This window comes from Mustelus asterias, chromosome 15 (assembly GCF_964213995.1).
Source record: "Mustelus asterias chromosome 15, sMusAst1.hap1.1, whole genome shotgun sequence".
NCBI lineage: Eukaryota > Metazoa > Chordata > Chondrichthyes > Carcharhiniformes > Triakidae > Mustelus > Mustelus asterias.
Genome location: NC_135815.1, coordinates 14,575,583 through 14,598,920, shown reverse-complemented (window position 1 = coordinate 14,598,920; position 23,338 = coordinate 14,575,583). Strand labels below are relative to the sequence as shown.

At 42.2% G+C, this 23,338-nt stretch overlaps 1 protein-coding gene across 1 annotated transcript in view; it reads right to left on the bottom strand.

The window, feature by feature from the left end:
• fez2b (fasciculation and elongation protein zeta 2b) overlaps window positions 1–22,921 on the bottom strand; it is a 76,608-nt gene extending 53,687 nt beyond the window's left edge. The window contains exons 1-2 of the mRNA XM_078230646.1: window positions 22,899–22,921; window positions 13,751–13,859 (exon numbers count right to left, since the gene is read on the bottom strand). Coding sequence (XP_078086772.1) covers window positions 13,751–13,859; window positions 22,899–22,921 — 132 coding nt within the window. The remainder of the gene's footprint in view (window positions 1–13,750; window positions 13,860–22,898) is intronic.
• Between the last annotated feature and the right edge of the window lie 417 nt (window positions 22,922–23,338).

Below are 23,338 nucleotides of genomic sequence, written 5' to 3'. Positions count from 1 at the left end.
TCAATAAGGTTTGTGAGGCACGACCTACCCTTCACAAAACCGTGCTGACTATCCCTAATCAAATTATTCCTTTCTAGATGATTATAAATCCCATCTCTTATAATCCTTTCCAAAACTTTGCCCACAACAGAAGTAAGGCTCACCGGTCTATAATTACCAGGGTTATCCCTACTCCCTTTCTTGAACAAGGGGACAACATTTGCTATCCTCCAGTCTTCTGGCACTGTTCCTGTAGACAATGACGACACAAAGATCAAAGGCTCTGCAATCTCCTCTCTAGCCTCCCAAGAGAATCCTAGGATAAATCCCATCCGGCCCAGGGGACTTATCTATTTTTACCCTTTCCAGAATTGCTAACACCTCCTCCTTATGAACCTCAATCCCGTCCAGTCCAACAGCCTGCATCTCAGTACTCCCCTCGACAACACTGTCCCTCTCCTGTGTGAATACCGACGAAAAATATTCATTCAGTGCCTCTCCTATCTCTTCAGACTCCATGCACAACTTCCCACTACTGTCCTTGACTGGCTCTAATCTTACCCTAGTCATTCTTTTACTCCTGACATACCTATGGAAAGCTTTAGGGTTTCCCTTGATCCTACCTGCCAAAGACTTCTCATGCCCCCTCCTGGCTCTTCTTAACTCTTTCTTTTGGTCCTTCCTGGCTAACTTGTAACTCTCAAGCGCCCTAACTGAGCCTTCACGTCTCATCTTAACATAAATCTCCTTCTTCCTCTTCACAAGAGATTCAACCTCTTTAGTAAACCACAGTTCCCTCACACGACTGCTTCCTCCCTGCCTGACAGGTACATATTTATCGAGGACGCGTAGTTGTTCCTTGAACAAGCTCCACATTACAATTGCATCCATCCCCTGCAGTTCCTTCCCCAACCTATGCCAGCTAAATCTCGCCTAATCGCTTCATAATTTCCTTTCCCCCAGGCTATAACTCTTGCCCTTCGGCATATACCTATCCCTTTCCATTGCCAAGGTAAACGTAATCGAATTGTAGTCACTATCACCAAAGTGCTCACCCACCTCCAAATCTAACACCTGGCCTGGTTCATTACCCAGTACCAAATCCAATGTGGCCTCGCCTCTTGTTGGTCTATCTACATACTGTGTCAGGAAGCCTTCCTGCACACATTGGACAAAAACTGACCCCTCTAAAGTACTCGAACTATAGCTTTTCCAGTCAATATTTGTAAAGTTAAAGTCCCCCATAACAACTACCCTATTACTTTCGCTCCTATCCAGAATCATCTTTGCAATCCTTTCCTCTACATCTCTGGAACTTTTTGGAGGTCTATAAAAACCTCCCAACAGGGTGACCTCTCCTTTCCTGTTTCTAACCTCAGCCCAAACTACCTCAGTAGACGAGTCCTCATCAAATGTCCTTTCTGCCACCGTAATACTGTCCTTGACTAACAATGCCACACCTCCCCCTCTTTTACCACCTTCCCTGCACTTACTGAAACATCTAAGCCCTGGAACCTGCAACAACCATTCCTGTCCTTGCTCTATCCATGTCTCCGAGATGGCCACAACATCGAAATCCCAGGTACCAACCCATGCTGCAAGCTCACCCACCTTATTCCGGATGCTCCTGGCGTTGAAGTATACACACTTCAAACCACCTTCCTGCCTGCCAGTACACTCCTGCGACCCTGAAACCTCATCCATGACCTCACTACTCTCAACCTCCTGTACACTGGAGCTACAATTCAGGTACCCACCCCCCTGCTGAATTAGTTTAAACCCTCCTGAAGAGCATTAGCAAATTTCCCCCCCCCAAGATATTGGTACCCCTCTGGTTCAGGTGCAGACCATCCTGTTTGTGGAGGTCCCACCTACCCGAGAAAGAGCCCCAATTGTCCAGGTATCTGAAACCCTCCCTCCTGCACCATCCCTGTAACCACATGTTCAACTGCTCTCTCTCCCTATTCCTCTCCTCACTATCACGTGGCACGGGTAACAAACCAGAGATTTACGGGCGGCACGGTAACACAGTGGTTAGCACCACTGCTTCACAGCTCCAGGGACCTGGGTTCGATTCCTGGCTTGGGTCACTGTCTGTGTGGAGTTTGCACATTCTCCTCGTGTCTGCGTGGGTTTCCTCCGGGTGCTCCGGTTTCCTCCCACAGTCCAAAGATGTGCGGGCTAGGTTGGTTGGCCATTCTAAATTGCCCCTTAGTGTCTCGGGATGCATAGGTTAGAGGAGTTAGTGGGTAAATATGTAGGGATATGTGGATAAGGCCTGGGTGGGATTGTGGTTGGTGCAGACTCGATGGGCCGAATGGCCTCTTTCTGCACTGTAGGATTCTATGATCTCTATAACAACTTTGTTTGTTCTAGCTCTAAGCTTCCACCCCAACTCCCTAAATTTCTGCCTTACACCCCCATTCCTTTTCCTACCTATGTCTTGAGTGCCTATGTGAACCACAACTTGGGGCTGGTCCCCCTCCCCCATAAGGATTTCAAAAACACGATCCGAGACATCATGGATTCTGGCTCCTGGGAGGCAACACACCAACCGCGAGTCTCTCTCGTTCCCGCAGAATCTCCTATCCGTCCCTTTAACTATGGAGTCCCCAATGACTAATCCTCTACTCCTCTCCCTCCTTCCCTTCTGAGCAACAAGGACAGACTCTGAGCCAGTGACCTGTACACCATGGCTTACCCCTGCTAAGTCATCCCCCCCAACAGCATCCAAAAGTGTACTATCCCCAAATTCTACTACATTTCTTTTTTCTTCCCCCACTTGATATATATCTGTTTAATATATCTGTTTATATATATCTATATCACAATATATCTGTTTAATGTTGCCAGTTTCAGTTTAACGTAATTTTTCACAGACTTCCTCTACAATGGCCTGTCTGCTCACGTAGTGCTTCCACTTTCGTGCACGAAGAGAACAAAGAAAATTACAGCACAGGAACAGGTCCTTCGGCCCTCCAAGCCTGCACCGACTATGCTGCCCGACTGAACTAAAACCCTTCTTCCCCCTGCCCTTGCCACTTGACCTCGTTGACTCCCAACCTCGCCGCCCAGCCTTCATTCTTCCCTTAGTCCTCAGGATCTGCAAATCACAACTTCTGGCTCCCCTGCTGGCCCCGCAATCTCACACTATAGTCCAGGACACCAAATGGTAGCATAAATTGATCAATGCAGGTCATCTTCAGACTTCAGATGCTGCCTGCACTGATGAAGCTCTGCCACTAGATGGAGCCTGGCCAATCTACAAGTACTGCACTGAGGTGAGTAGCAGAATTGTTTTAAAGCAGTCAATTGTATTGTATATTGTATTTCTCTAATAATTAGTGATGTAATTTTATTTTGCAAGTGATTTCAGCTAGGACCGCACAGTGCTGCACATGTATGGTAAAATATTTTCATTGTACATTGTTTTTTCTACGTGAAAAATGTCCAAAAGAACCATGATTACATCTCAATTTCCCATTATAAAATTTATCTGTCTGAGATTCCATGGGACTGCAATCCCTGTCAAAAGAGTTGTTGAACCTCGTCGTCCATCCAGTGTTAAGAGTACAGCTTACAGCACTCCTATCTGAGGATTTAACTGCTGTGAGTCGAGGGAGACACTAATCCCAAGAGGCTCCTATTGATGCACAGCAACATTGTGCATCAATTGATGCACAGCAACATTGAGATGTAATTTGACCATGAATCAAAAGAACTATGATTCACTTAGTCGTGATTTCAGGAATGTGGCCACAGCTTTAAGCAAGGGCTTGTACCTACCTAGTGATTCAGTGTTATACAGCATTGCTCAAGAGCCAGCAGAGTGAATTTTGAGCATTATCATGACAACCATAAGTGATTGACAATCTCAATAACGTGGGTACCTAGCATGCTGCACATTTCTCAAAGCATGATAAAATAAAACTTCTGATTCACACTTCTCATAGCATTATGCAATTGGTCATTTAAAGCAGATCCTTCTTGTGTTAAATGCTTAAAAGTAAAATTTGCCTTTTTATTTGAAGTACCATTTGCCTATTAACTCATGATTAGTTTGTGTTGATTGTGTGTTGAGGTAGAAGTTACAAAAAGTGAAATCCTGTTAGTAATTTTTTCTTTCAGTGGTTTGTTTGGTAAATTTGATCATTTTGGTTACTGGTTACCTCATGGGAGATTGTATCAAAATTGATGCAGTTACCAGATCCTTAATTTACTGAGACAGGAAGCATTGGAAAACTAAATGAGATAACACGTTATAATGTTAACTACTGACACAAAGTAAGGCTTAAATGGGCAATAATAATTAAGACCAGCGTGCAAGAAGTATATATCCTAGATGGATATATAGACAGAGAGATATAGAAGCATATTTATAAATCTGGCCAAGAATCAAGGGTTATTTATTCAATTATTCAAATCTCATTATGTGCCTAGTCCTTTTTATCTCCACGCAAACCCGAGGTGACAGTGTGTGAACTATGAACTCTTAACCCATATTCTGTACAGAACTGTAGATGACTGGTTGCTGTGCATCAATAGGAGCCTCTTGGGATTAGTGTCTCCCTCGACTCACAGCAGTTAAATCCTCAGATAGGAGTGCTGTAAGCTGTACTCTTAACACTGGATGGACGACGAGGTTCAACAACTCTTTTGACAGGGATTGCAGTCCCATGGAATCTCAGACAGATAAATTTTATAATGGGAAATTGAGATGTAATTTGGCTGCTAATTGGAATTCAATTTCATGACTATAAGTCAGTTGAATTGCAAATTCTTAACTGTGACTGACAAAAGTCAAACTCCCCACTGTGGTAGGATGCATGCTGTTCTGATTTGGACAGTTGCCACTACAAAGTGGCGATTGACTTCAATCCAAAACCTCTCTCATTTTTCTTCTTTGAGCTTGCTGCTCGTCTCTAGCCCAAAGCCAGCTGCCGACTCTTTCACAGTGCACCATTAAAAACATTTTGCATGCTTTTATACAGATGAGAGGCACAAAATTAACTACAGGTGTCAATCAGTGCATCAATAATCACCAATAAATGGCGGTTCTACTGTGATTTCAATATAACATTGAGATTAAAGCACTGTGAGATTAACACTATTTAGCATAATATTCATGTCGTCATAGACATTCTCAGAAGTGTAAGAATCAACATTGAGAACTGGAAAAAGGGAAATTATAAAATAATTACCTTTGTGCATTCTGTTTTAATGTACATCATGCTCTTGTATTATCATTACAGTCAGACAGTCTGCCTGTACTGCACTAAGTAACAAGACTTGGAGTCCGACTATTGTGTGCATTCAATCTATCAATTTTTTCTTCTCTTTTGTTTGACACTTTGTCTCCAGGTATTGCTGGCAAGGTTGGAATTTGTTGCCCTTTCCTTGTCACCCTTGATAAGATGATGGTGAACCATTACTGTTGTAGAAAGCACTGGGTTGCAATGATTGACGACCAGGGACTTACAACAGTAAAGATTTATTGATAACATTGAGCAGCTCTTACATGCTGTGTGTGTCTGCCTACGCTCCAGGGAGAACTCCCACGCTCCTGACACGTGACCTGTTTTGTGTCCATGTCATTCAGCATTCACAAGACCACTTGGTCTAATCTTCCCTGTTTAAGTTAGGACGGAAGTGTAACAGTCTAAGAGAACAGTCACTGAATGTCAACTATTTACAACATACAGAAGTTAACGTGCCAACAAGTAACTATTCACACTGTACAAAACACTAATTAGGCTGCTGCAGCTGACAGATAGCCCATCGCGTATCCTCCCCCCTCCCCCACTTTGTAAAACAAGGCCATTTGTTGACTAGTTCATCATATAATCCTGGAGCCTTGTATTTGGTTTACTCATTCGCCTTTAGTGTGTGATTGTGCCAGCTGGCTGTGGTTGAGATGCCCTTGGGTTGATGCGCTCAGCGTGGGTCGCATCAGTGTACCCTGTGGCTGCAGGGTTTGCAGCCTTTGGTCTCTGTACGAGCCTCCATTTCCATTCGCTTAGGGAGCCCTTGACAAAGCAGCCAGCATAATTAAGGACTCCACGCACCCCAGACACTTTCTTCCGTCAGGAAAAAGATGCAATAGTCTGAGATCACGTACCAACCGACTCAAGAACAGCTTCTTCCCTGTTGCCGTCAGACTTTCGACTGGACTTACCTTGCATTAAGTTGATCTTTCTCTACACCCTAGTTATGACTGTAACACTACATTCTGCATTCTCTCGTTTCCTTCTCTATGAATGGTATGCTTTGTCTGTATAGCGCACAAGAAACAATACTTTTCACTGTATGTTAATACATGTGACAATAATAAATCAAATCAAATCAGTTTGTCATGGCCGTGTGGGGTCTGGACCGCATTACCAGGTGCTAACGGGAAGAGTCTGCGAGCATTTTGATCATAATCCCCCTTTCCCCTTTGTTGCCGCTCCAATGTGGGCGCCATTCACGTTGGTTGGCTTTCAGTTGCAAGAGGGTCTTGGCAGTGGGAATCGTGGTCCTGGAGAACATTCGCTGTGCTGATGAGAACAGACCCTTTTCAGGCACATTTCGCAGGCTGAGGAGTGCAACATAGATATCTGTGTGGTCTCAGGCACATTTCTCAAGTAGGTGCTTGGCTGAGCCTATTATCCATTCTGTTAGGCCATTTGACTGTAGGTATAGGAGACTACTCATAATGTGCTCATTGTCCCGTATAAATGCAAGTCCCTGAATTCACTAACGACAAACTGGTGAGTGTTGTCCATCATTATCCTCTGAGGGATGCTGTATGTGATGAAGTATCTCTTGAGTTTGCCTATGACTATGTTATCCTTCACATCTGACTGGTGGTCGATTTCAAACCAAACAAAGTACAAGTCGACCAGGACCAAGTGCTGTTTACCATTCATGAGTGACCATGCGAGGTCTGAGATGGTATAGTGTTTCTTTGGCTTGCTGCGGATTGAATGCATTGCACGGTACATACCTGGATACTTCCTGCTCCATTTCCTCCTACATCAAGAGCAAGTATAGGGATTTTTTTGCCCTGTATCTGGTTGCTTCCAGCCCTAGGTGCCCTTGTGCAGTTGCTGGGTACAGTACCTCTGCAGAGAGATGGGACGACTGCTGGTCATGCAGTATCAGTCATTCTTCCATGGAGAAGAATGTGTGGAGCTCATGGGGAAGCTACTTTTGAGTACTTGGGCCAACCTTTCATGGTGGCATTGTAGAGCTGCCTGCATGTGAGATCTGCCTGTAGGGCCTTCTTGAGCTCCTCAACTCAACAAGTGGAAAGTACCTCTATAGTCATGATGTTGATGTCCTCCTCTGACTGGTCAGTGGTGGGCTCTGGAAAGATCAGCATAGTATAACTGCATTTGTAGATAACACGGAGATTGTAGTATTGCAGCTTGAGCACCATGTGCTGCAACCAATAGATACAGTGTGAAAAGGCTTTTTAAGAATAGTTATGAGTGGCTGATGATCAGTTTAAACAATTATGGATGATCATATAGGAAGTCATGAAACTTCTGACAAGCAAAAACGAGAGCAGGGAGTTCTTTCTCGATCTGGGCACAACAAGGCTCAGTGAAGACCCTGGATGCAGAGGCTACTGGTCTGCCATTATGGATGCAGTGCCAAGAGGGCATCTGCTGATAGGGGTACAGGTGCTCAAAAGTCAAAATATGGAGGGGCTGAGTGTGCCTGCTTGAGTTTGTTGAATGCTTGCCAACACCATTCAACATCTTGGCGTAGAAGCTGACAAAGGAGTCCAATGACCTCACTGTAGCAAGGAATGAACTTGGAAAGATAGTCATACTAAGGAAGCGCTGCAAAGCATGCTTGTCCTCACGAATGGACATCTGTCGTATAGCCAGTGTCATATCTGGATCTGGCATCACACCATCAGCTGTAGATGATCTTGGTTGATCCTGAATCTGCCTTTGGCAGGGTTAATCTTCAACTATATGGTCCTAATTCTGGACTTCCAACTCCACTTTCTCACCCACTCCCCATATCCTAATTGTGTCAAGGAATAAACAGTCAGACAATGGTCAGGGAAGTGGAGCTCCAGTTGGCTCCTACCTATTCGGATTAGCATATCCTCTAACTCGATGAGCAAGTACGGAGAGATTAGCAACCATTTATTTAATTAGATTAGATAACATATATATACGGGAACATAGGATTATACTGATGGGCAAAAGATTGCAATTTGCATTTTATTTTTAAACCAGAATAGCTTTTAATCGCATTTGTTCCCCTGCAAATATGAAACCTGAATCAATTTAGGGAAATAGTGTAACTACTAATTTAGCACGGCAATTAAAAGAGAGATTCCCCTAATTGTTGCCAAATAATACCAATTATTACCAGCTGTATCAAAAGGACATCATTCCAACACTTTGGGACAATAGGGCTTAGTTATAACTGCAGTATTCGGTATTACATTTTTGGATTTGAGTAAATAATAATCATTTCAATTTGCATACATTTTTTGATAGGTGTATTGCCATAAGTGAAGTTCTGTGCATTTGTTGGCCAAACTAAATCTGGAATTATTTAGATGTCAACACAATTCACTGGTTCAACAGTGAAGATGCTCACTTTTAGACATGTGTCTCAATTAATGAAACTCATTGGTAGCCTTCTGATTTTTGCTTTTTACATTTTTCTGCAATTGGGTGAAATCAGCTGTGAGCAAATGCTCGCTTGGAGTCAAAACTCGATGTTCATGATCAGAAAAAGCCAAGTTTAATTACCAGAACAATTTCTGAATAAACAAATAAATAATAAATGCTTACAGCTGTCTCAACAAAGTATCTTCAATAGTTTCTATCCAATGAACTTTGCCCCCTGCCTGTGACTCATGTGAGTGAAGGTAGGTTCTGCGTCAATGATGTATTAGGGCAGAGCGATAATGAAATGCCCTTAGTACCAAACAAGAAAGTGGCTGTGTGCGTCACATCAGACCAGAAGTATGACGAGAATAATATTTCTAGATTTAATGCTACTTCTGAATTTCATTTTTTGAACATAATTTTGCACTTTTATAATAAAATCAGATGGCTTGTTTCATCAAGTCAGGGTTATAGAGTCATAGAGATTTACAGCATGGAAACAGGCCCTTCCGCCCAACTTGTCCATGCCGCCCTTTTTTTAAAAAAACCCTAACCTAATCCCAATTGCCCGCATTTGGCCCATATCCCTCTATACCCATCATATCCATGTAACTATCTAAATGCTTTTTAAAAGATAAAATTGTACCCGCCTCTAATACCACCTCTGGCAGCTTGTTCCAGACACTCACCACCCTCTGTGAAAAAATTGCCCCTCTGGACACTTTTGTATCTCTCCCCTCTCACCTTAAACCTTTGGGAAAAGATATTGACTGTCTAGCTGAGCTGTGCCCCTCATTATTTTATAGACCTCTATAAGATCACCCCCCAGCCTCCTAAGCTCCAGAGAAACAAGTCCCAGTCTATCCAGCCTCTGCTTATAACTCAATCCATCAAGTCCCGGTAGCATCCTAGTAAATCTTTTCTGCACTCTTTCTAGTTTAATAACATCCTTTCTATAATAGTGATCAGAATTGCACACAGTATTTCAAGTGTGGCCTTATCAATGTCTTATACAACTTCAACAGGACCTCCCAACTCCTGTATTCAATGTTCTGACCGATGAAACCAAGCATGCCGAATGCCTTCTTCACCACTCTGTCCACCTGTGACTCCACTTTCAAGGAGCTATGAACATGTACCCCTAGATCTCTTTGTTCTGTAACTCTCCCCAACGCCCTACCATTAACTGAGTAAGTCCTGCCCTGGTTCAATCTACCAAAATGCATCACCTCACATTTGTCTAAATTAAACTCCATCTGCCATTCGTCAGCCCACTGACCCAATTGATCAAGATCCCGTTGCAATTGGAGATAACTTTCTTCACTGTCCACTATGCCACCAATCTTAGTGTCATCTGCAAACATACTAACCATGCCTCCTATATTCTCATCCAAATCATTAATATAAATGACAAATAACAGTGGACTCAGCACTGATCCTTGAGGCACACCGCTGGTCACAGGCCTCCAGTTTGAAAAACAAGTCTCTACAACCACCCTCTGGCTTCTGTCAAGAAGCCAATTTTGTATCCATTTAGATACCTCACCCTGGATCCCGTGAGATTTAACTTTATGCAACAACCTACCATGTGGTTACTTGTCAAAGGCCTTGCTAAAGTCCATGTAGACAACATCAACTGCACTGCCCTCATCTACCTTCTTGGTTACCCCTTCAAAAAAATCAATTAAATTTGTGAGACATGATTTTCCACTCACAAAGCCATGCTGACTGTCCCTAATCAGTACTTGCGTCTCTAAATGCTGTAGATCCTGTCTTTCAAAATACCTTCCAACAATTTGCCCACCACAGATGTGAGACTCACTGGCCTGCAGTTCCCAGGCTTTTCCCTGCATCCCTTTTTAAACAAAGGCACAACATTTGCCACTCTCCAATCTTCAGGCACCTCACCCGTGACTATCGATGATTCAAATATCTCGGCTAGGGGACCCGCAATTTCCTCCCTAGCCTCCCACAATGTCCTGGGATACACTTCATCAGGTCCCAGGGATTTATCGACCTTGATGTGCTTTAAGACTTTCAGCACCTCCTTCTCTGTAATATGTACACTCCTCAAGACATCACTATTTATTTCCCCAAATTCCCTAACATCCATGCTTTTCTCAACAGTAAATACTGATGAGGAATATTCATTTAGGATCTCACTCATCTCTTGTGGATCTGCACATAGATGACCTTGTCGATCCTTAAGAGGCCCTATTCTCTCCCTTGTTACTCTTTTGCCCTTTATTTGTAGAAGCTCTTTGGATTCTCCTTTGCCTTATCTGCCAAAACAATCTCGTGCCCTCCTGATTTCTCTCTTAACTCTACTCCTATACCCCCTATACTCTTCAAGGGATTCACTTGATCTCAACTGCCTATGCATGTCATGTGCCTCTTTCTTCTTCTTGACCAGGGCCTCAATATCCTGAGTCATCCAGGATTCCCTGCTTCTACCAACCTTGCCCTTCACTCTGAGAGGAATGTGTTTACACTGAACTCTGGTTAACACTTTTGAAAGCATGCCACTTACCAGACGTCCCTTTGTCTTCCCACAGACTCCCCCAATTAACGTTTGAAAGTTCCTGCCTGATACCATCAAAATTGGCCTTGCCCCAATTTAGAATTTTAACTTTTGGGCCAGACCTATCATTCTCCATAGCGATCTTAAAACTTATAGAATTATGGTCACTGGTCCCAAAGTGATCCCTCACTAACACTTCTGTCACCCACCCTTCCATATTTCCCAAGAGGTCAAGCTTTGCCCCCTCTCTAGTTGGGCTATCCACATACTGAATGAGAAATTCCTCCTGAATACATTCAACAAATTTCTCTCCATCCAACCCTCTAATACTATGGCAGTCCCAGTCAATAAAGAACAAAGAAAGAACAAAGAACAGTACAGCACAGGAAACAGGCCCTTCGGCCCTCCAAGCCTGTGCCGCTCCTTGGTCCAACTAGACCAATCGTTTGTATCCCTCCATTCCCAGGCTGCTCATGTGACTATCCAGGTAAGTCTTAAACGATGTCAGCGTGCCTGCCTCCACCACCCTACCTGGCAGCGCATTCCAGGCCCCCACCACCCTGTGAGAAAAACATCCCTCTAATATCCGAGTTATACTTCACCCCTCTCACCTTGAGCCCATGACCCCTCGTGAACGTCACTTCTGATCTGGGAAAAAGCTTCCCACCGTTCACCCTATCTATCCCCTTCATAACCTTGTACACCTCTATTAGATCTCCCCTCATTCTCTGTCTTTCCAGGGAGAACAACCCCAGTCTACCCAATCTCTCCTCATAGCTAAGACCCTCCATACCAGGCAACATCCTGGTAAACCTTCTCTGCACTCTCTCTAACGCCTCCACGTCCTTCTGGTAGTGCGGCGATCAGAACTGAACGCAGTACTCCAAATGTGGCCTAACCAGCGTTCTATACAGCTGCATCATCAGACTCCAGCTTTTATACTCTATACCCCGTCCGATAAAGGCAAGCATACCATATGCCTTCTTCACCACCTTCTCCACCTGTGTTGCCACCTTCAAGGATTTGTGGACTTGCACACCTAGGTCCCTCTGTGTTTCTATACTCCTGATGACTCTGCCATTTATTGTATAACTCCTCCCTACATTATTTCTTCCAAAATGCATCACTTCGCATCAATGTTGGGAAAGTTAAAATCTCTGACTATTACCACCCTATTTTTCTTGGAGCTATCTGTAATCTCCCTACATATTTGCTCCTCAATTTCCCACCGACTATTTGGGGGCCTTTAGTACAACCCTATCAAAGTGATTTCCCCCTTCTTATTTCTCAGTTCTACCCATATAGACTCAGTGGCCGAACCCTCGGATATATCCCCTCTCAGTACGGCTGTGATGCTTTCCCTAATCAAAAGTGCAACTCCCCCTCCTCTCTTACCTCCTGTTCTATCTTTTCTATCGCATCTGTACCCTGGAACATTGAGCTGCCAGTCCTGTCCCTCTCTTAGCCATGTTTCAGTAATTACTATAATATCCCAGTCCCACGTACCCATCCATGCCCTGAGTTCATCTGCCTTGCATTGAAATAAATGCAGTTTAATCTGGACTTCCCTTGCTCTCTGTCTTGCTTTTGCCTGATCTGTCTGGTACTGGGATTACTGACACTGCCTTTACTACACAAGTAGGGTAGTCCAATTGGCCTGAACACACTTGAAGGTGTCGTTTGGGAGGTACACGTTTAGATGTCATGTGAGAACAGATTCATATTCAGCGACAATGTTAAGTCAAAAAAATGATCCTACATCAGAAGTCAACTGTAATATACCCTATTCATCTGGGCTGATCTTAGATTTCAACTCCACTTTCTCACCCGCTCCCCATATCCCTTGATTTCCTGACGGAATGAAAATCTGTCCCAGCCTTAAATGTATTCAATGATGGAGAAACACAACCCTCTGGGTTAACAATCCTCTGAGTGAAGTAATTTCTTCTCACCTCAGTCCAAAGACTCTGCCCCCAAGTTTTAGATTCCCTGACCAGCGGAAACAATCTCTCAACACCTACCCTATCACACCCCCTCAGAAGCTTGTATGTTTCAATGAGATCACCTCTCATTCTTCTAAATATAGGCTCAATGTACTCAGCCTTTCATCTCAAGATAAACCCTCATCCAAGCAAACAATTTAGTGAACTTGTGCTATAGTCAAATGCAAGTATATCCTTCCTTAAATATGGAGACCAAAACTGCAAACAGAAATTGATCTGGCTACACCATGTGCAATGCCTGAACAAGGTTATAATGCTGTTTTTATATTTGTGGTCTTTTCATTTGAATTCTGGAAGAGTTTACACTGTTTTGTCTGGTTACAGGTCTGCTGCAAAGTAGATTGAAGGCCACATAGCTGACAAATTCTGAATGAAAAGACCAATATAAAAAGGATCATAAATTTACATCTTTTTTACAGCAGCAAACTGTTTCTGTGGTCCTTAATCACTGATTCCCAAAAGATTAGGCTTAGAAATACAATTCTATTATTTATAAATCATATAGAGTAATCCATAAAGATCACATTGCCAGACAGTTTCATACAACTGATAAGCTGATTTTTTAAAGCAGAAACCAAAATTTGCAAATTCAGTGATGTTCGAGTCAGTAATGGTGAATCACTCACTGTCTTTTCTGACAGGTTCAGTGTTGGCAGGTGCAAAGCACGAGTGTGGGATGTCTTCCAGTCCACAGCCATTACATTACCATAGTTATCGGTCAGTGCATTCCAAATCCTGGAGAGAAAACAGATGCATCAACAGAATGTCAATGAGGTAAGTGACTGTTTACAATCTGGCAGAAATTCAATTTTGCCTTAAGCAAATAATATGAACGCAAAACCAATGCAACAATATCTCAAACAAGTAAACATCCATGTTGAGAGCGCATCTAATGTTAAATTTAAACTTTAACGCTGCCTTTGCACTTTCTACCATATTCATACAACTGTCTCAAACAGGCACTGAGGAGCAGCATAACCTGGACGTGCAGTCACACTGCTCATTTGGTCAGGTGCTGTAGTAAGAGAGACCAGGCAAAACAACATAATTTTCCACAAAAAAAATAAACATCTGCGCAACCCTGGCATAGCTTTCCTTACAAAGCCTCCTCCACTCAGGAATGCTGTATGAAAAAGGGATGAAGGAAGAAAACCATTTAATCAAAAGCTCATAATATTGTTTGGATAGTCAAATTTTGACAAAGGAATTACAGTTTAGCAAAATCAGTTCAAAGTGGACATTGCAACGCTGAAAACAGAACCAAAGATTAGCACAAGCAAATCACCTACAGGCAGAAAAAACAACTAACGTAACACAATAACTCATTGTCTCACTAGTACTTATTGTATGTCAACATAGTATCATACTTCTAAGCACTCACTGGGGTGGTCAAAGTGACAACTGGTTTCTAGAGTATAAATCTTTCTATTCCAACCAGACTGCAATGCTACAAATAGCATTATCCCAGTTGCATGGAGCAACTGAAGGATTTATGCAGGGTAGTGAATGATAGCACTCTCAAAATAATCAAATTGTGAACAGTAAGTTATAGATAAATAATCGATGTCTAACAAGCATAAATGAGTTGAAATGCTGGCACCAAAGCTTCTTTAATGAGTGCTTGCAGACATCTTAAGTAGCAATCAGCTGTTTAACAAGCCACTGGGAGGCTGTTTCTAGCACCGATTTCAACTCCTTTACCAAGTTTTGTGCTAAATGGAGGCAAACTCAACATTGCAGCTTAAGACTCCACCTTGGTCACCTTGAAGGCTTAAATCATCCCCAAGGACTTCAGCCCTCCATTCAATGTGGTCAGCCGAACTATCCCTTCACACTGACAAGCCACAGGAACCGACTGGTGATTCAGACTTCTTTCTTCTTCCATATTTTTCTACTGTTCTAATTTTTGTTCTTTTCTCTATCATCATTCAACATCTGATATATTTTCCCAATCGGCTTTCTTGTCATCTCCTTTTAAGTCTTTACTCACTTATAAAGGAGCTTTAGGCTTGGTACTATATGAAGAAAAGGAATTTGAAAAGCAAAGGAAGTTGCAATTCAACACAACTTTTTTCAAATTTTTCAAACTTTTTGATTGGTAGACAATCATTTTCATTGTAAATTTGCATTCTTCAATTGAAATGCTAAATTTGTTATCCAATTTCAATATTAAAATTCATAAAATCATAGAATCCCTGCAGTGCAGGAGAGGCCATACAGTCCATTGAGTCTGCACTGACTTTCTGACACTATAACCACAAACATTTACCATGGCTAATCCATCTAAATCAATACATCTTGGGACACTATGGGACAATTTAGCATGGCCAATCCACCTAACCTGCACATCTTTGGGCTGGGGGAGGAAACCGGAGCACCCAGAGGAAACCCACGCAGACACAAGGAGAAGGCGCAAACTCCACACAGTCACCCAAGGCCGAAATTGAACCTGGGTCCCTGGAGTTGTGAGGCCACAGTGCTAACCACTGTGCCATCCTTAACCAAAACTGGTGTCTGCAAAATCACTGGAATTGAACATTGGAGAATGCAGTTTCTCTTTTGGTTGTTTTCTATTTTTAATACTTTCCTATTGACCATCGCTTCCACTTTTGTACCCGTCTTCTCTTATCTTTATTTTTAAGCAACAATGCTCCTCTGCTTCTTTCTCCACCAGTTTCTGCTCTCCTTTCTAATGGGAAGTGATGGGTGTTGTGGTAGAGATTTACAATTGTTAAAAGTCAGATTTTACACCTGCAGGTTGAGAAAGATGTGAATGGGGCAGAGCTGGGACCTTCCAGCAGAGAGTGATCCAGCTATTTCAAATCTAGCACAGCAACAGAATTTCAAACATTTATCTGGAATCTTGATCCCATGTGTTTTGAAAAGCTAAATCAATGCCCCCCCAAGCTTATTTGGTAAGCAAATGGCTTTGCCATAATTTGGACCCTATTTTACCATTTTGATTCTAAGTGATGGGCGAACTTGAAACTGGGAGTGTTTCCGACTTTAGACCTGTTCTCAGGCACCCCCCCCGCCCCCCCACCATACACACTCTGCCTGCAAAAATATCAGCGATTCTGAATCACGCCGCACAAGCCCGTGGGCGGGGCTTAACCCACCTGAAATCCTGCAGTTCCAACCGGCGCCTCCAACTGCGCATGTGCAGAAAAAGTGATAGAATGCGCATCATGCCACATCGCTCCCACCCTCTCCGCCACCCAGACCGATTGTGGGCCCCCCTTCCCCCTCACTGATCACAGGCAGAGTGGCAGCGGACACCCCCCCCCTTCCCCCTCACTGATCTCAGGCAGAGTGGCAGCAGACCCCATGAGATGTTTTACATTTGTCTGAGAGGGCAGCCTGGAGCTTGGTTAAATTTTCACAGTAACTTCATTGCAGTGTGAATGTAAGCCTACTTGTGACTAATAAATAAACATTACTTTTATTTTATTTGTTGTCCACACCTCCAACACTGCAATATTCCCTGTGTATTGCATTGAAATGACAGCCTAAATGACAATTCTTTAAAGGTACATGTGCTGTGGATAAAAGGAAACCTGTTGATGTACTGTGTTTAGACTTCTAGAAGGCATTTGATAAGGTGCCACATCAAAGGTTATTGTGGAAAATAAAAGCTCACGGTGAGATATTAAAGAGCTAATATCCACTGTAGAGGGCAAGGTGAACTACTGGGCTTGCAAGAACGGCAGAGAAACAGCTCATGGGTGCAAACTGACAAAACAAGATAACCACAGGCTCCAGCTTGCTGGGCACGCTGGGATGCGAGTTTAGCTAAGTACTTGACAATGTTCTCTTTTGCGCTAACAAATAGCGTATCTTAAAGACATCATGCTTATGTTCTGATGGGTGGGGGTTGTTACTAGTAAATGCGTATTTGAATAGAATGTCCTTTCTTATGCAGCAATTCCTGTAACTACTCGTTTTTGATTGAATCGGGTGGTGTGTGCTTAAGTCTCGTTTGAAATCACATCTACCTGATGCAATAGTGAAACAAAATAGTAAAAGGGCTCAGCCTTGTTACTCGGGGCGCTTTTTGCTAACTGACTTCCAGCACTGAGTGGAAGTTGAGTAGCAAAGGTTAGGCAGCCTACATATGTAGGACAAATAAAGAACTTTGATTCTGACAACGGTTGGTGTTTGCCTTTGTATCAAGGACGGAAGAGTCTCGTGAAAAACGAACATAACAATGGTGTAGGAAGTAACATATTGGCATGGATGGAAGACTGGCTAACTAACAGAAAACAGAGCTGGCAAAAATGGGTCTTTTTCTGGTTGGTAGGATTTAATGAGTGATGTGCCACATGGATCAGTACTGGTACTTCAACTTTTTACAATTTATATAAATTACTTGAATGATGGAACTAAAGCTATGGTTGCGAAATTTGCTAACACAAAGGTAGGAAAGTAAATTGTGAAGTGGACATAAGGAGGCTTCAAAGGTTAGATAGGTTAAGTGAGAGTGGGCAAAGATCTGGCAACTGGAGTATAATTTTGGAAAATGTAAAATGTTCCATTTTGACAGGAACAATAAAAGATAAACTTTTTATCTAAATGCTGAGAGATTGGGGTCTGATATTTAGAAGGATCTGGGTGTCCTAGCGCATAAACCAGAAAAGGCTAATATGCAGGTACAGCAAGAATTTGGGAAAGCCAATAAAATGTTATTGTTTAATGTGAAGAGAATTTATTACAAAAGTAAGGAGGTTATGCTCCAGTTGTACAGGGCATTGGTAGGACCACATCTGGGGTACTGAGTACAGTACTGGTGTCCTTATTTTAAAGGAAAGATGCAAATGTGTGAGGAGCAGTTCAGAGAAGATTTACTAGACTAACACCAGGAATGGACAGGTGTTTTAGGAACTAAAATTGGACAGGCTAGTCTTGTATTCCCTGGAGTTTAGAAGAGTACGAAGCACAATTTGATTAAAACATATAAAATTCCAAGGGGTCTTGACAAGGTAAATGTGGAGAGGATGTTTCCTCTTGTGGGAGAATCTAGAATTAGGGGCCACCGTTTAAAAATAAGGGGCTTCTCATTTAAGACAAATGAGGAGAAATAATCTCTTTCAGAGGGTCGTCTTTGGAACTCTCTTCCTCAAAAGGCAGTGGAAGAAGAGTCTTTTTCAAAAGGCTATTGGAGGTAGGCAGGAATGTGGGGTTGAGGTTACAATCAGATTGCCATGCTGTTATTGAATGACGGAGCAGGCTCAAAAAGCAGAGTGGCCCTACTCCTTATCCTAATTTGTATGTTCGTACATATACAAATTGCGAGCTCGCATCTCTGGAGCATATGTGTTCTGATTTAAGGCTGCTACAGAGCCATAGGTGACACAGGGACAATAGTTTGCTGCCTTATTTCCAGGGAAGCAGTGGGAAGGCATGCCAAAAGTTAAGTCTAGTGAAAGCCAAGCATATTAAAGGATGGGTGACCATTGATTCAAGTGACAGGGACATCAGGAGATGGACAGTTCAGGAATGACAAGGACGAGACCATAAGTCACAGTCAGGTCAGTTAGGAGCCAGAGAATGGAGTCCCAACAGCAATACCTTTTTTGGATGACTTCCACTGTAAGGTTATATCCATGCACGTTGGGTATGTTTGAAAAATAAAGTGTTACCCAAGGCAGCAAATAGTAGGTAGTAAGGAAATGTTTCACAGGCACAACAAGATAATTACAGACGTATCAGATTATTACACATATATAATGTATCTGTATTAATATGTTAAATATTACAAATAGGAGAAAGATATCCACATACTGCTTTCTTCACTAAGCTTAACTAGACCCTAAGGGCATTTAAAATTCTCTGATGCTTGCTGCAATGGAAATGTTGAATATTAAATTCCAGCACTTTCAACATCAAAGCTATATTATCAAGGTGTTGCAGAATAATAGCTGAACTGCTGATAAGGATTGCTGACAGTGACAAAAACTACCATGGATCAACAAGAACAATTGAAACCACAACACCAAAAGCACCTTAAATAGTCATATTGTTCAGCACTGGAGATTTTTAAGAGTTCACATTTGGATGCTAAATTGTTTAATGAAGCAATACATTTCAAAAGTGGAATAGCAGTGTGTAAAAGCTATGAGATTTCTCAAATGTGTCCAAACACTATCAGAAATGTTAATTCACACACTGAAATATGAGCAATGCCTTGGATTATCTCAATCAGCAGTTTTCATTTACGGGTATTGCTGGGTAAGCCTGCATTTATTGCCTATCCCTAGTTGCCCTTCAGATAGTGGTGGTGAGCTGCATCCTTGAACCGCTGCAGTCCCCGAGGTGTAGGTACACCCACAGCGTTGTTAAAGGAGGGGGAATTCCAGGATTTAATGCAATTTATCCCTCTTCAAATTCCACTACAATTTCTTATTTACGTACATTCACAATTACTCTGAAGGAGCCTGATAAACATCATTGTTTTTCTGTTCCATTTTTTCCCCCCCCCACAGGCTCCCCTAATGGATAAATGCACTGAATATTGTGGTACTGAGCCATAAATGTCAGAGCAGTGGCGGAGATGCTACAATTGACCTCAAAAACTACGCTAACATTGTTCATTAGTCAGAAAGTTGATTTATAGGGATAATGATTTGCAAATATAATTCCTGTATGGCACATTTCTAATGCCGCCTATAGTTCATGAGAAACTTGCTGTCTGGAATGTACAATGGGGGACTGTGAGGAGACAGGGCGGGGTTTGTAGCATTATAATGGACCAGTTCAACAAAGGCAATTTTCTGCCTAAAAGCATATACAAAAGTTCTCAGCGCTACTTTCATGCATCATCATCAAAAGATGGGCTCTTGCTCATTCATGTAACATTGGATAAGTGTATTTGAATTGTAATAAAAACATTCATCTCTAGTCTGTGTTTCAGACATTCTCAGCATAATTCTAAGCAATTTCTGCTGCAAGCTAGAGTAGAACAATATGATTTATTTTCATTTACACAAAGAGATCTTAGCAAAAGCATGTTTATAGTACATTTCACAATATTAAAAATCCACGCAACAAGCAACTGGAAATACTGGCTGATCAACATTAATTGTCAGCTTGGAAAATTGTGCAGCATAATTAACTAGTTACAGTGCAAGTTAATGTGCCCAAGTGATATTACAATAATAACTACAAGAAAAAATCTATCTAAAAACTTCTAGAATGCTAAACCATTCAAAATTAAATTAGTCGGTAGCACTCATATTACTGATTCAGAAGACTGGGGATTCATATCCCATGCCATGATTCACACGCTAGAATTAACACAGGGGAATGGTACATTATTCAAAACCTCATTCTTTAGTTGAGACTTTAAATTGAAGGATGTTTTTAGTGGCTCAGGTGGACAAGGATCCCGAGGCACGATTAAAAGGGCAGAAAGTTCCTCTGGCTCCCTGGTGAATGTTCGTCCCTCAACTGACATACCAAAAACAGCTTAGTTGGACATGAATTTCATTACTGAAGAATACATATTCATTTATTGCACCATAGTTTTCAGAATCCCATCAAAAAACATCCCTTTTTTTCTTCTATATTTTTCACTATTTCTCATGTAAAACACCTGCACCTTCAGAGGGACACTCCCATATTGCTGGCAAAACATTGCCTGACAGTCCATTTTCCACGGGCGATATTGACTGTCTGCAGCTTATTTTACCTTAAAGGGCATCTGTTTTCACCAGGCATTCATTCACACTTACTTTCCAGCCTGTGTGTCACTGGATAGTAACCAGGAATGTTAACTCTGTGGGGGTTATTTTGTATGCAATATTTTGAAAATATTTTACACAAAATGTATATTAGAATCATAGAAACCCTACAGTACAGAAAGAGGTCATTCGGCCCATCGAGTCTGCACCGACCACAATCCCACCCAGGCCCTACTCCCACATCCCTACATATTGTACCCTCTAATCCCTCTAACCTACGCATCTCAAAACACTAAAGGGGCAATTTTTGCATGGCCAATCAACCTAACCCACACATCTTTGGACTGTGGGAGGAAACCGGAGCACCTGGAGGAAACCCACGCAGACACGAGGAGAATGTGCAAACTCCACACAGACAGTGACCCAAGCCGGGAATCGAACCCAGGTCCCTGGAGCTGTGAAGCAGCAGTGCTAACCACTGTGCTACCGTGCCACCCCTTTATATTATATTATTTATATTATTATTTATATTATAAATATAACTGGCAACTGTAGCAAGGCATCTGAGTGCCACATACTGTACTGAGAGAAATTGACTATACTGCACTTTTTATAATGCCTAATTTGAATGATTATGCAATGCACTTTTCCAAATTTTATGAATAAGGTATTTTTTTAAAGTACGGGTTATTTTAGAAAGGAATGAAAACAGGGCACCACGACAGTGCTGTGCCAGAAAGATATGCCGGATAAAAACTCTGGTTTTACAGTTCTACAGACCCTGTACTCCCTTCACAAACATCTACATCTACTCTAAAAGTTTGTGACTCTCAGACTGCAGGTAAGGCCTTTGCTACTGTGAAAATTGAATGTTTGAACTCAGCACCATGTTCAAATGGCCCTGTTGAGTTTGAGTTGTGCTCATTTGTGAATCACACCCCCCAAATCCCCCACCCCAGCCCCTTGTCCTTACCGGCAAGAATAGGATCTGTTGAAAATTGGATGTGTTGGGGGGAACATGGGGACTCAGCCCACAAGTCTTTTTGCTTGCCTCCAATTTTGTTTTCAAGCCATCAGAATTGCTTTGAACTGGTTCCTAGAGAACACTTAACGGACAGAGTATATTATAACCATGGAGGGGGATTTTTGGTTGTTTTAAAAGTTAAGAGGTAACATTTCTGTACGTTAGAGTACGGATTGCCCTACTCAAATAGTGTTTCGTCAAACATTGCTTTTAGCTTGGTTGTTACAGTATGATTTGGAATCCTGTGTGATCCCTTCTAGTCAGTCAGACACTGGAATTTCAAATCTTTTTAAAAGTTATCGGTCTCTATTAGGATTGCAACAACTTCTGGTTTAAAATAGGAAAACAACCTTTGGGGCCTTTGTATCTTCCCATTCAAGGTGATCATGTAAAGTGACTGAAAATAGAATTTCCTGAACCATTTATGTGCAACTGTCATTGTCAACAATACAGCAGCATCAGGTTCCCAATGCAATAAAACGTAATGGGTAAATTCTACACTATTCATTACCACAGGGAGTAGCCTCAATTCCAATAATATTCTAATTTGTTTGTTTTATCTTGCAGAGATATCTGATCTCTCTTGGATCCCTTGTCTCTATCATGGAAAATACTTCTGGGCAAGACTTGCAAATTGACTAAATGCAAAACCATTTGGAATACTTAAAAATGTATTTTTAATACAATCAGCAGGTGTTCCATGTGAACACCAACAGCAATTTAAAACAACACATAAAAACAAAAATAACGCTGTCAACACAATGTAGTGTATTTGTAGGTAAATAAAAGAAAAACACCTGCATCTATACAGCTTTTCTCAGGCCCACCAGACATCTCAAAGCACTTCATAGCCAGTCCATCAGGATTGAGGATGTCTTGCTCCCACTCCAGTTCAATAAGTTCTGAGCTGGCTGATAAGTCCAATACATTACCTGCAGACTCTGCCACATGCAGGGTTGGTGGTGCTTGGCAGGTTGGATAGATGAGTTGTTGGGAGGTTTGCCGCCTCTCTCAGATGCCTTGATTTCGTCTCTGCATGTTTCTGATTAAGTTTCTCTACGTGTTCACTACCTTCCCAAATGAACACTCGCCATTTTGGTTGGTCACAAGCCAGGGACACCCATCAGTCAGCGGGGTGCTACCTCTTCAAGGATGCTTTGAGGACATCCCTAAAGCATTTCCGCTGTCCCCTTGGAGCCTCTTGTCATTGAGATCAGAGTAGAGCAGTTGCTTCTGGTGTCTGGTGTCAAGAATACAAAAATGTGTGTGGCCCAGCGGAGCTGGTTTTGAGTGATGTTGATGATACTGGCTTAGGATAGGGCGCTGATTTGGATCAGTTTCCTTGCTGCTGATTTGGAAGGGCTTGCAAAGCACTGCTGGTGGTACTTCCCCGGTGTTTTGATATGCCTACTATCAGTTGTCCAAGATTCTGAAGCACATAAGAGCATGGGGAACACTGCTATCCAGTAAACCATGACTGTAAACTTTTCCTCAGTCAGTCTAAGGCTGAG